We start from the raw sequence: 14,646 nt of genomic DNA, 5'->3' as shown, positions 1-14,646 counted from the left end.
GGAGGGAGGGGCTTCTGGGCACCATCTTGGGATGGAAGCTGGGAACGGCTGGCGGGCGTGGAGAGAAAGATGGCCCCGGTGTCTCACCCATGTGGACATGAGAGGGGGCGTTTACTGACCTGGGACGAGCCTGTGGGCCCACGATGCTTGGGCGAAAGCTAATGGAGACTGTGGGTGGGTGCGGAAGTGAATGGCAGGCAGAGCCATGCAGAGCTGGGTGCCTGGTGTCAGGTGTTCACTTCTTTGTAAGTCTTACCTCCCCTGCAAAGATATAAACTATGAGAAATTAGGATAGAGATGTTATGTGGTTTGTTTAATAGCACCAGGGACAAGATCCTGAAGAGAGTGAGAGCGGGTCAAACAGAGCAGGAAGGAGAAAATTTAGTGGGACAACAGTGAGAATAAATTATGAGGCAAAAAATATTCCTAGCCAGGCATGGTGGCACATGCCTTTAATCCCAGCACTCAGAAGGCAGAGGTGAGTGTATCTCTGTGAGTTCAAGGCCAGCCTGGTCTACAGAGTGAGTTCCAGGCCAGCTGGGAGACCCTGTCCCAGAAAGACCAAAAAAGAAAAAAAAAATTCCTTTCTCATTCATTTGATAAACAAGACAAAATTTTCTTCTTATCCACAAAGAACAAACTCAAAGCAATACCACCCTTCCCCCATCAAAACAGAAATCACTATAATTTTTCATTTGTCCAACATTTTTTTTAATCGTCTTACCCTTTAGCGTAGCATTTCTTCATTTACTAATTTACTTTATAAAAGTACACTGATTATGGGGCTAGAGAGGTGGCTCAGCTGTCAAGAACACTGGCTGTTCTTGCAGAGGGCCCATCCATAACTTGAGTTCCAGGAGCATCTCATGCCCTCTTCTGTCCTCTGTGGATGTTGCATGCATGTAACTTAAATACATGCAGGCAGAACACTCATACACATTAAATAAAAATAAGTAAATAAAAATATACACTGTCTTTCCACTCCTTTGCCTAATGGACATTGTTTTAGCATATTCTTGCTGCCATAATAAAATATCACAAGCTGGGTCATTTATTAGCACTAGAATTTATTTCTCACAGTTTCCTATTCTTGGAAAACAAAGACAATTAATTAGTCGCGTTCATCTGATTGCTGCTAGAGCCAAACTACATTTTAAGTAATAAGAGAACTGAAAAATGTAAAAGAAAACATTAAAGTAGCAATTGCAAACAGCTTCATGTCATTAATGTGCATACATCTCTACACACCTCACTTCATTTTGGTTTTGTGACCCACGATTGCTTCAAACTGAACATTCTGTATACGACTTATAGCTTTCAAGGCACGTTCCGGAAGAAATCTGTTTATAAAGAGATGAGAAATTTCAATTTAAAAATTTGACACCAGTGTTCTTTTGCTATTAATCTTTAAATGCGTGGATGAACTGACCTGCACTTAATTGTCCTCTTTTTTTTGGGGGGGAGGGGGCTGAGCACTGAACCTAGGTCCTTGCTCTTGCTAGGCAAGCGCTCTACCACTGAGCTAAATCCCCAACCGCATGTCCTCTATTTTTCATTTCTTCTCTCTCTCTCTCTCTCGCTCTCTCGCTCTCTCACTCTCTCGCTCTTGCGCTCTCTTGCTTTCTTGCTCTCTCGCTCTCTCGCTCTCCTCGCTGATATAGACTCCATCACCCTTTCAAATCAGTACAATTGTATGAGATCTTATATCAATAAGAATTGAAAACTGAAGGTCTGGGTCTACCACTGAAAATGTCAATGAATTCTGATGCCCAAGAGCCCACAGAGAGCTACCACCTTTATGCTTATTGGTTCCATGAGAGGTTAACAGGGCCAAATGGAAATTAATTACTAAAAAACGTCAGCCATTTATAATTAAGGGCTGTAACTGTGAGGAGAATTTACATAGGCTGAATGTAAAATGGGAAAGCTTTGAGTAGACATGTTAAAGAAGAGAGTATGGGTGAATGTAATGAGGCAGAAATAACATGTTCTTCAAAGGTTATTTTTAAAATCACTCTGGTATTGTTTACTAATGCAAGATTTACTTCCCTGTCAGCCCACGGGGTAGGGGGAGGAAAGAAGGGGGAACACACGAAGAGGCAGGGAAGATCTGGCTTTGAGAAAGACAAGGGTGAGAGTAGAGCTTGTGCAGGCTTTTTAACTATTCACACAAAAGCTTCATGCTAGTGATTGCCTCTGATCATAAAATTGTCCCTCTGGAAAAGGAGTTAATTGTAAAGAAGACCAGCACAATGCCCCTATTGCTGAGTAACAAGTTGCCTGAGGGCCAGTGACACAAAGGCTTGGGGCTCTTCCTTGTACATTAACGCTTGTCATACACAAGCCTGGTCTGATTTTGGAATCTTTCAACTTCAATATGGTCTGTTTTGAGTCCTGTAGGAAATAAATTTCATGGGATTTTACTGTTTGGGGGCTCAAGAACCTGGGAAGGGAAAGAAGAACGTATTCTGTTGTAAAGTTCTTGGAGTATAAATGAAGTTATTTAAAAAATGAAGTTATTTAAAATAATTTGGAAATGGATTGTGAGACATTGAAAATTCATAGTGCTACAAAGAACTTCAAAAATTAACTACCTAAGGTGTGGGGGAGATGGTGCAGTTGGTAAAGTGATTGCTATACAAGCATGAGTTCAATCCCTAGAACCTACATAAAAAGCCAGGCATGGTGGTACACACTTGGATTCCCAGTGTTGGTGAGAAGGAGCCAGGCAGATCACTGGGACTTGTTGGCCACCTAGCCTAGCCTAATTGGCAAGCTCCAGGCCAGTGAGACACCCTATCTCAAAAATAAAAACACAAAACCAAACCACAAAACACCAAAAATGAAACACAAAAAACTCAAGGTGGATGGTTCCCAAGGAACAGCACTTGAGGCTGACTTCTGGCCTCCACATGGATCTCTAGACACACAAGTACCCACACACACATGAACACACGTAACAGACACACACTCAGACACATACAAATAAAGCCTTTATTAACTATGTCATTGTATCCTGTTCTTTTAAAACTGTCTTTCCTTCAATTTGAATAATCTTTAGCAAAAATTGGGCAGAGACAGATGCATTCCACAAAAGGAATCAGGGATGAAAGAAATCTCCCTCTCCACCCCTCCAGGAAACTCGATTGTTCATTCCAGGGATGGAGAGTTTCCATAGCAACTTCCACAGCTGAAAGTCTGTCCATAACAACATTTCTGTTTGTGTTTTAGTATTTGAGGTGTTTTGTGCTATATACTTACTTTTCCAGTATTAGAGAAATATTGATATATGATGGGACAAAAATCATTTTCTTATTGGTAAGTATTCCATCTATCAGACTCTTTGCAACTTCGTCTGTCTCTAACACAGGCCACAACCTGATGAAAAGGGAAAAAGAGTTCATCTTGCTTAAAATTTAGTAATTTAATAGCCGAGTGAGTTGGCACACACCTTTAGTCCCAGCACTTGGGAGGCAGGTGGAGCTCTGTGAGCTCAAGGCCAGCCTGATCTACATAAAGAGCTCCCAGCCACCTCGGGCTACAGGGAGATCCTGTCTCAAAAGGACTGAAAAAAAAAAAAATTATTTATTTTGGTCTTGAGAACCAAACCCAGAGCTTAGTACCTGCTAAGTATGTACTTTACCACTGAGTTAAAACACCAGTCACTAAATTAAAAAATTTTTTAAAATTAACAAAGGCAGGAAAACTGACCTATATTGTCATCAAATTTAGAATTAGGATTTAACATGTTTCAGGATTCACTGCATAAATGCCACCTCCCTCTTCTTCCACATCCCATGTTGATAATTTTTCACCATAATCTTATACTTTCAAATAGGTATGTGTGTTAGCTCACCTGGTCAAAATAATAAAATCATGGCAAGGCACAAGATCTTAAGGAATGGGAGGAGCCAAAGCACAAAAAGATAGTAGGATTAACCATGGACCAGGAAGGAAACGCCTGATATTTCAAGGCCTATTGGATGCAAGGACAATATTCTAAGGCTAGGTATACTCCCTGCCTTGTGTAGGTATTCCACAAAGCTGTATTGTTTTGAGGGCATTTAGTACATAAGATTTGTCTCTGACTCACTTATCTTCTAGTTTAATGAGAATTTAAGATTCCTATAAGGAGTTTTACATTATAACTGGAGGCCTGGTCTTCCTTTGACTAAAGGCTGTATACGTGTATTATTGAGAATTACTCACAACCTATGCCTAGTAGAGAATTTTGTCCATTAGTACAATATGATAATAGAAAATTAAAGCATAAAATTGAATTAAAATGTCCTACCAAGGTTAGTAGTATTGTCTAGGCCTGGGCTGAGTGGCTAATGAATGTTAAAACTTAATTCCCTGAGCTATTCTGTGCTTTCTGCAGGTTATTGTGTGACTAGGATTCCATAGTGCTGAGTAGTAAGTCAACACTAAACAAATCAATACTTTCAAAATTAACTGGGGTTCTGTCTTTTCGCTTCCTAATTACACATTAGAATCAGTCTTAGAGCTAAGGCTGACTTGAACACTTCAGCCCTAGTTCAGAATCCAGCAGCCTGGGTGAGAATATTCCTAAATCTTGGGCGTTGCTGTGTCCGCACCTTTGGTTGCTCCCAGGCTCCCCACCACCAGACTAACAGTGTGTTTACTTTTGGACTGTGTCTTTCCCAAGAGCGCATGGGGCATTCCTGACAGAGCATGTTATACTCTAAGCTGAGCGCTTACCTATCTGTGTAAGAAAGCAGCTGGGGGTTGTGATGGCACCACAGGATTTACTCAATGTAGCATACTTACGAAGTACCTATGGCCTAATCACGACTCCATTGGCAGTGAGTGGCTCCACTATCAGGGATAACACAGCTGATTTTGACCTCACCTTGTGCTGGGGTTTTTGGTGAATCCGGTATTCACAAACACTGGGCAGAGACACGAGGTTTGGATACCAGTTTTCCCCAAGGCTTCAAGTTCTGCCGTCAGAGCTCTGTGGAAGCCAACAGCCGCAAATTTGCTTGAACTGTGAGAGAAAATCATGAGCCACTGTTACCTAAAGGCAGTGAAACAACCTCTCAGCTTTCTGTAGGAAGACAGGATTGTTTGTTTTAGAACAAGAAGACCCCAAATCTGCTACTTGTGATTTTTCTGAGATTAAATGGGCGTTCATTTTCATTTTCTTCTATGATAAAGCAGAATTTTGAACATGCCCAGCAACTTCTTTTCTTTTTCAGATGGAACCCAGGACTCTGCACATGCTAAACACATATTCAGCCATTTCTGCACCTTCAGATCTGAGATCTGTTATTGATTGGTTGATTAATTTATTGATTTACTTATTTGAGACAGGGTCTCACAATAAAGCACTATATGGTCTGCAACTCCCTATGTGAACCAGACTGGCCTCCAACTCACAGAAATCTGCCTGTCTCTGCTTCCAGTGTGCTGGATTTTAAGGCATGTGCTACCACACGTGGCTGTATTCCTAATTTCTTTTTTAAAAAATATTTTATTTTATTTTATGTTTATGAATATATTGCTTGCATGTAGGTAGGTGAACCCATGTCGTGCAATGCCTGAGGAGGTCAGAAGAGGGAGTTGGATCCCCTGGAACTGGCGTTACAGATGGTTGCTAGCCACCATGTGGGTGCTGGGAATCAAACCCAGGTCCTCTGCAAGAGCAGCCAGTGCTCTTAACCCCTGAGCCATCTCTCCAGCCTCTGTATTCCTAATTTCTTAACTAGCAAGGATAGCAAAAGAATCACTTTATAGACTGGCTTAGTGTTTTCCACTCATGTAAGTTTTCCTCTTTAATGCCATCAATCCTCCAAATGTTTCAGTTCTTACTGTTCTTTTTATCTAAAAAAATATGATTCAGGGGGCCGTGCGTACGTGGTACATGCCTTTAATCCCAGCACTTGGGAGGCAGAGGCAGGATCTTTGTGAGTTCCAGGACAGCTGGGGCTACAAGGAGACCCTGTCTCAATAAAAAAAAAAAAAAAAAAAAAAAAAAAAAAAAAAAGACAAAAAAAATATGATTCAGGAAAAAATATTTAAGACACTATAAAACTGAAATCTGTATGGACAAATGTGTGTGGATGGTGCACAAGCCTCTTCTCTTGTTCACTTCTCTTTGATACTGGTGACCTCACTGGGCTCTTAATTTCATCATGAGAATTTGGAGTTAAAAGATGGTGTTGGTGTGTGTGTGTGTTTGCATAATCTTTAATGCAAGATTCTTTGTTCTGCTTTAAAATGCAGATGATAAAATATGGGGGTACCTGAGGATTCAGTCAAATAGTGTTTATGTGTAATAACTTATCTATAAGGATCTATACAAGTGTTAATTGAATTTTTATGTAGGTGACAAACAAAAATGTAAAAGCTGATTTTTTTTTAAGGAAGAAGGGTAGAGAAGGAAAACTAATATTATATTGAGTTTCTACATTTCTAAACATTAAGACAATTGCAATTGTTTAATCTGTGAAATTTGTATTTGTGTTTTAAGATGACAGAGGCAGGGGCTGAAGATATGACTCAGCAATTAAGAGCTCTAGCTGCTCTTGCAGAGGACCTAGGTTCGGTCCCCAGCACCCACATGGAGGCTAACAACTGTTCATAACTCCAGTTCTAGGGGATCCAATGCACTCTTCTGACCTCCGTGGGCATTGGACAACATGGGTATACTTATATATATGCAGGCAATACACTCATGCACATATATTTTAAAAAAGATGATAGAGGCAGCTTGAAACTGTGTGTGTGTGTGTGTGTGTGTGTGTGTGTGTGTGATAATCTTGGCAAAAATTTTTCTGAGATTATTCTATGGCAAAAGTAGGGAAATAAGATGCCACTAGAAGAGTTCACAAGGAAGGGTGCTTTGAAATAGTCCATTTGCGGGTCTCCAGTCTCTTCCCTTAATGTCCTCAGTAGGGCATGATATATAGCATCTGCATCTTGTAATCAGGGAGCCGTGCTTGCTCTTTCTTTCTCACACACGTTCATGCACCCAGGATAATAGAGGTCCATTCATTGTTTTCCTTCTTAGCCTGTTGTGTTTCTTACTTCTTTTGTCAACATCTATTCATTCCCAGATATAATGGAAGCATACTGGGCATTACTGTCTTCTTACAGTGCTCTTTGGGGCAGTTTTTAGAAGTCTAAAAATATTTTAAATAATATGAGAGCCAATTTCATTGTTTAGAAGTCAATTAAAAAGTAGCGGGCGTGGTGGTACAGGCCTTTAATCCCAGCACTCTGGAGGCAGAGGCAGGCGGATCTCTGTGAGTTCAAGGCCAGCCTGGTCTACATAGTGAGTTCCAGGACAGCTGGGGCTACAGAGAGACCCTGTTTCAAAAAGACCAAAAAAAAAGTATCCTAAGATACTATAGAAATTCTGTAAGTCCAAATTACCATGCTGTAAGCATTGAAGTCTGAAGTATAGCAATCACTTAGAAGGGCAAAAATGCACAGCACTGCTGGCAAGTAAGGCTCACCAATATGGGATGAAGTAAGGAATCACTTCGTGGCCACACACGGAAGCCACTGTGACAATGTGGCCATAATTTCTTCTTATCATTGATGGAAGAAGTGCTTTGATGATCTTAAGGTCCATTTAAAAAGGAGAGAAACAATGACACAGGCATTAGGTCATTTTATTTTTGTTAAGATAGAAGGATATTTGAAATGAAATGAAATACTTGCAGGATTCTGTGGTTACTTCTACACAACGATAGAAATGAAGAGTAAATATGTAAGAGTTTGAGCCAGCATTGAGTGCTGTGTCCTATGTACATGATGCCAAGAACTAGTCTTAATGTTCTCCCCTTCTTCCCTTCAGGAGGAATTAGATAGCTCCTTCCTGGATATACTATCTAAGCAATATTATTTTCATTATCATTATTAGTTTTTAAAAAATATTTTATTATATTTATTTTATGCATATGAGAATATTACCTGCATGTGTGTAAGTGCACTTGTGTTGTACAGTGCTGGTAGAGGTTAGAGAGGTTGTGGAATTCCCCTGGAACTGGAGTTACAGATGATTGTTAGCTACCATGTGGGTGCTGGGAACAGAACTTTGTTTCCTCTGGAAGAACAGCCAAAGAGCGCTCTTAACCCTTGAGCCATCTCTCCAGCCTCTTGTGAATGATATTAAGGGAGAGATTCAGAGTTGCCAGAATTGAAGGATAAGTTGGCATTATACAGGTTGTTGGTTTGTGCTTTGATTGATTCAGTTAGAAGAACTAAATACTTATATCATGGCAATGGAGTAGATAACTGATTTCTATACTGACCTGAAACTACTACGCTTTGTGCGTAGGTTCATCTCCTCCTTGTAATATTTTGCATTACATATTCACATTATGAGAAACAAAAAATTTCTCCAAGACGCTTTAATGTTTTGTAAGAATTCTTAGAGCTCAAACAGCCAAACCAACCTACCTGCCAGTTCTTGTGCACAGAACCTGTGAAGGAATAATTGAACATTCATGGTTGCTTTAAGCCCCGTATGTTTTGATACAATTTATTATGCAGTTATAATTTTATGCACTTTGTCATTAGGTATTAGATAATTATTATAAAGGGTCTCTGTGTAGTCTGAGGGACACATTGCCAATGCACATTGAGATGTGTGAAAGGCTAGGCCAGATTTTCCAAGATTTGCCCTAACTCTGTGCTATATTGAGACCCTAAAGAATTAATAGATGCTCTCTACAAAGACCTTTCAAATTCATACTTCAATCGCTCATAAAAACTAACCAATTATAAGAAGTTTCCTGTGCCATCTTTCTAAGTTCTGACATCCCATGGGTCTAACAGGCATTCCAAACCACAGGCTGCAGGTGGCCAAGAATAGCTATGAATGCATCCCAGAATTACTCAAAACGTTATGAAATATTTTTGTAGCTCAATTGCTCAGTTCTAAAGCATGAACTTTGTGGATGAGACTATTGTGTCAAAATGTCAGAAGGTTGGACATGCCTAGAGCATTTATCTTGGAGTCTCATCCAAAGTGCCCCACCTCTGCACAAATCTGGATAGTTATTGCTGATGTCCTTTCAGTTCTAAACTTCTGTGAAAGGAGGTCACAAGTGAATATACACTGTATATATTTCCCTGAAACACTGAATGTATGTCCCCAGCCAATTCTTAGCAAACCTCCACAAATATTTGTTGAAGACCTGGTACATGCCAGGCTTCGTGTTAGATGCTACTTAATAAAACAAGAGTCTTTCATTCCAGTGTGCTGTGATCACTTAAACCGCATGTCCTTCTGTCAGAGACTCTGTGGCTCTTCTCAAACAAAGTCAATGTTTTCTGACTTAAGAAAAAGATCTTTCCAGTTTTCCACTTAGAACTATTATGAGCTCAATTATGAGGTTCTTATACTGAAGAGAAACCAGACACACACAAACCAGGAGTGTTTCTGGCTCCCACTCACCCAAAAGTGTCCTAGGATGTTGACTTTAAAGGTTCTGGTAATCTCTTCATCCTTGGTACTAAGAAGATCAGCTGGATATATGACCCCAGCATTGTTTACCACGATGGCTACATCACCCACTTCTTTCTTAACCTTTTAAAATGGAGAGAAGACATTCATGGGGTGTGTTAATTAAAGATGTGGGACTGATACTGATAGAGGACAGAAGGGATGGAGAGGGGGGCTTTCATATTCTGTATTGTAAAGATGTACTCCATGTTGTAAAAAGCAATCAGCACATATGTGTTATTACTAAGTTGCCGTGTACATATTGTTCATTGTTTGTTTTGAGTTAACCCCCTGGCTCCCCCTGCCCATACCAGCCCCAAGTCAAGATGCCCCTGGGGGTTGGTACAAGGTTGGTACTAGCAGAAATTAACTTGACTCAGCATTTCAAGAAGTGCTTGAGCCCAAACATCCACAGAATGAGGGAAGCATGTAAGGGATATTAACAAGAGAAACACAGACATCTCAAGACTCGAAGCTGTGGCCAGCGGAGCAAGACTGAGCTCCAGAATGGCCGACAGTCATGGTTTTGCTCTCCTCTAGCTCCACTCTATATAATCTTCTGGCTGAAGATGAGATATAAGTCAGATCTCTCAGGTATTAACACACCGTGTTCTCAGTTTGCTGCCTCTCTGAATGAGGGCAGTTTTAAGATCCAGTTCTTCTCTCTGCTCATTGGTTTCTGAAAATGGCAACATGAACTGAATTTTAGTTATAATGCCATCCAAAAATTAGATTTTTTTAAAAAGACTTTACTTTTTTTCATGCATATGAGTGTTTTGCCTGCATGCATGCAAGTACCACATGTGTGCCTGATGCCTGTAGAAGCCAGAAGAGGGTGTAAGATCCCCTGGCACTGGAGTTATGGATGGGTGTTAGCTACCATGTGGGTGCTAGGAACAGAACCCAGGTCCTCTGCATGAGCAGTCAGTGCTCTGAACCACTGAGCCATCTCTGAGGTTCCAGATTGGATTTAAAATTTTTATTTATTTATTTTTATTATGTATATGACTATTATGTCTGCATGTGTGTAAGTGCACCTGTGTCATGCAGTACCCATGAAGGACAGAAGAGGGGGTTTGATCCTCTCAAACTGGAGTTAAATTGTTAGCTGCTATGTGGGTGCTGGGATTCAAACCTGGGTCTTCTGCAAGAATACCCAATTCCCCACCCCCGTTAGCTTTTTAAAAAGATTTATTTGTTTTTATTTTATTTGTATGTGTGAGCATCTACATCTATCTATGTATATCATATGCATGCCTGGTGCTCATAGAGACCAGAAGGGGTTGTCATGTTTCCTAGAATTGGAGTTATAGATGGTTTTGAACCACATGGGTGCTGGAAACCAACTTCTGCCAGGGTAGCCAGTGCTCTTAACGAGCCATCTTTCCAGCCCAAGGGATTAGATTTGGATTCTACTGCATGAGATACCTTAGAATTCATGAAAGAGTTTCTAGCTTAAATAGTGAATCCAAAAGGAAAAGTGTCATTAAGGTGACCTACATTGTTTTGTTTAACATCCAAATTTTAGTACCCAGTTTTTCATAGTAGTGTGAAAGCTTATAAATAAAGTAAAATTAAAATTTGTGTTGAAAAGACAGGCATGGTGGTGCATGCCTATAATCCCAGTACTCGGGAGGTGTATCTTTGTGAGTTCAAGGCCAGCCTGGCCTACATAGTGAATTCCAGGCCAGCTGAAGCAGACCCTGTCTCAAAAAGGACAAAAAAAAAATTGTGCTGAAAATTGATATATACTTTCTGGCCAACTTTTAAAAAATATTTTATTTATTTTTATTTTATGTGTATGAGTGTTATGCACATTTAGGTAAATGCACCCATGTTGTGCAATGCCCACGGAGGACAGAAGAAGCTGTTGGATCCCCTGGAACTGGAGTAACAGACAGTTGTTAGCTTCCATGTGGGTGCTGGGATTCGAACTGAGGTCTCCTGTAAGAACAGTCAGTGTTCTCAATTGCTGAGCCATTTCTCCAGCCCCCCAATTTTTTAAAAAAGCTCTAAGTAATTAATCTTGATTCTATCACCTCCTGGTCACATAATCTTTGTTGCTTTAAACATTTTGAGATTTAGTTTGCTCAACTATAAAGTGAATCTCAGGGGATTACTGAATTAGATTAAATAATGCAGTAGCTTATTAGAGTGTTTAGTTCATCGTGAACACCTGATATTTCCTCCTTTAAAAATTATTATACTGGGCTGGCAAGGATGCTCAGTGAGTAACGGTGCTTTCTGACAAGACTGACAACCTGAATTCAATCACTGGGACCCACATGTGGAAGGAAAGAACCAACTCCCAAAAACTGTCTTCTGATCTCCACATACAGAATGGTAATTGCATACACACACACACACACACACACACACACACACTAAAATGATAAAAAAGTTATACTTTTTATTAATTGTACATTTTCCATGAAAGCTTTAAAGTCTTACGGAGGAAATAAAGAAAAACATTACTACAAAAGCAATAGGACAAAAAATTTAGAGGGGCCAATGAGATGGCTCAGTTGGTAAGGTGCCTGCCACCAAGCCTGATGACCTGAGCTTGATTCTTGGGACCCACATGGTGGAAGGAGTAGGCAAGGGCCCCAAGTTTCCCTCTGATCTCTACATACATACCGTGGCACAAACTACTCCCCATAAATAAAATGTAATAAAAATGTAAAAAAAAATCTAGAAAGGAATCAATTTTTCCACTGTCCTTTTCTCTGAGCCACATCTCAAACTTCTGATCAGAACAGATTTAATAATATGAGACAGTTAACAGTTATCGGAGCTGAGTGGATTACACATACAAAGAAAATTCTATATAGTCTTCCTTTGGTCACATAGCTACTCCACTGAGTGGATCAATCTACCTGAAACCACCATAGAAAAGCTTTTCACTTCTCAGTTTATTGGCAACAGAAACAAAGCCATCTGCCCCTGCTTCTCACCTGATCCACAGCACTGTAAATCGCTGTCCGGTTACTGCAGTCTACCACAAACACATGCACAGTGGCCCCTAGTTTCCGGCATTGGGTTGCAGTTTCTTCAACACCATGCTGCGATTGGAAGAAGAAAAATCAAGAAAAGATGGGAAAGAAAAATTTTTTAAAAAGCCATGTCCGATATGTCTCCTTATTTGTAAGAACTTCTTTTGAGGTTGTTTGTCTCGTTTGCAATTAGATTATGCTGGCTTTCTACCAAATTAGCACCAGAGCAAAAGAGAAACAAGTTGCTCCTGGTTTTGTTTTTGTAGGTTTGCACCTTGGCTTGGGGTTAGGCAGCAGGTTGTTCATCTAAACAGAACACTATCAAGGCTGGAAGGACTTGCTTGCAGATGCTGCTTTTCAGGGTGTCATGGACACTGAGCATGGAGACGGAAGATCAGGCATTCAGCACACACTTGTGGAGCATCGTCTATAGCTGGGAGCTAAGTGCTGAGTAGCAGTGCTAACTAGCAGTAATTCTCAACTGTATGCTTCTTCTGCTGATTTTTCCTGACATTTTTGATTTATCCCTCTGGGAGGGGAAAGAATCTTTTTTTTTTTTTTTTTTTTTTTTTGAGAACTTGGAAGGGAAGGCTATGTTACTAGCCTAGATGATTATAGTAGTATATTCTTCAGGGGATCTAGAGCAAAACCAGGTCAGGAGCCAATGGGTGGGCTCTCATTTCAGTAACAACGTTGCACATAATTCTAGGACATGGAGACACAACTTATTTTCAGCCTAAATTCAGAGGCTTCTTACTGATATGAAATCGTTCCAGTGCCTCGTGTGTGTCTGTGTGTCTGTCTCCGTGTATTCTCTCTCTCTCTGTCTCTCTGTCTCTGTCTCTGTCTCTGTCTCTCTGTCCCTCTCTCTGTCTCTCTGTCTGTCTGTCTGTCTGTCTGTCTGTCTCTCTCTCTCTCTCTCTCTCTCTCTCTCTCTTTCTCTCTCTCCTGCAAATGGCATGGCTTCATTCTTAAAGGCTGAATAATGCACTGTGTATCTACGCCACCTTCTATTTACCTGTTTAGCTGTTTGATGGGTGCCTAGGCTGATTCCACGATTTGGTTATTGTGTCACTGTATTTTTTAAATTTACTTTTTTTTCTTTGACAATTTCATACATGTGTATAGTACTGCATTTTAGTCATTTTCACCACCATTACTTTCTCTCAGGCCTTTCCTACTCCTGCTGAACCCCTTCTTCCCAGCAATTCCCTCTTCTATGTTCACGTTCTTTTGCTTGTTCGTTTTTAGATTTTTTTAAATGTCACTGTATTCTTAAAGCAGGAGCTTAAATCCAACAAAGGCCAAATTGTTGGCATGTTTCTCATAAGGCAAAAGTCAGCTATGAAAATAGCTGGTTGGCTTCTTCCTGAGCTAGAGGAAATCAGTCACATTTACAGCCCCAGAGCTAATCATTTAATGTCTTAAATGTTTGATAATGAAGTTCAAAAATTCAAAGAATTTACAAGATTGAATTTACCCATTCTTCAGGCAGAAAAAAAAGTAAGTCATTTTAAGTATGACTTATTCATAATTTTGCTTTTCTCTTGCCTTTGGAAGTTTTCAAATTGAAAAAATAATGCAGTAGGCATTGCTGTCTTCCCAAAAGACGCAATTGGAAGAAAATCTGAATATTAGATTTCATCAAGCCTTTTTATGAATTTATTCTTATTTATCTTTTTTTAAGTGCCAGAGAATGTCAGACTCAATTTTCTCAAATTCTAGAATGCTCATCGGAATCTCTTCAAGGACGAAACCCAAACCAAGTTGTTTTCGTGCACTGTGCGTCAGCTCATCTCTTATACAAATGCCTTTATCTGTTAAGCAAAGATGGACCAACTTTTTCTGGAATTCTTCACTATCTAGAATGAACCAGAGGAGAATTATCTACTTAAGTTCAGGAGACATTTTTGAAGGTCCTAGGGCAGCAGATGCTAAGTGCGCTGGATGGTAAAGAGCACAAGAGAGGAATACTTCACTGGCAAGCAAAACTCACTGAAACGGGTGGAATCTGTGCTCAAAAAAATTCTTCATAATTTTTCCAGTTTTAACCACCATTTCAGTTATGTGTCAGTCAAGTTTTTCTGTTTGTTTGTTTGTTTCCTTGGTGTGCTGTGGACTGAACCCAGAGCCTTGCACATACTAGACAAGTGCTGTGCTGTCCCACTAATC

General features: G+C 40.1%; 1 protein-coding gene across 2 annotated transcripts in view; it reads right to left on the bottom strand.

Moving 5' to 3' along the window:
* Positions 1 to 1,046: 1,046 nt before the first annotated feature.
* Hsd17b13 (hydroxysteroid 17-beta dehydrogenase 13) overlaps positions 1,047 to 14,646 on the bottom strand; it is a 16,369-nt gene continuing 2,769 nt past the window's right edge. Inside the window, exons 2-7 of one of the 2 annotated variants that reach the window (XM_008851742.2) lie at positions 12,436 to 12,543; positions 9,434 to 9,565; positions 7,485 to 7,591; positions 4,874 to 5,011; positions 3,262 to 3,378; positions 1,047 to 1,340 (exon numbers count right to left, since the gene is read on the bottom strand). In XM_008851742.2, coding sequence (XP_008849964.1) covers positions 1,250 to 1,340; positions 3,262 to 3,378; positions 4,874 to 5,011; positions 7,485 to 7,591; positions 9,434 to 9,565; positions 12,436 to 12,543 — 693 coding nt within the window. In that variant the 3' untranslated portion in view covers positions 1,047 to 1,249. The remainder of the gene's footprint in view (positions 1,341 to 3,261; positions 3,379 to 4,873; positions 5,012 to 7,484; positions 7,592 to 9,433; positions 9,566 to 12,435; positions 12,544 to 14,646) is intronic. The other variant, XM_029555340.1, reaches the window with a different exon arrangement.

Source organism: Nannospalax galili, unplaced genomic scaffold (assembly GCF_000622305.1).
Source record: "Nannospalax galili isolate Female #2095 unplaced genomic scaffold, S.galili_v1.0 scaffold405, whole genome shotgun sequence".
Lineage (NCBI taxonomy): Eukaryota > Metazoa > Chordata > Mammalia > Rodentia > Spalacidae > Nannospalax > Nannospalax galili.
This window is presented reverse-complemented; position numbering and strand designations above follow the sequence as displayed.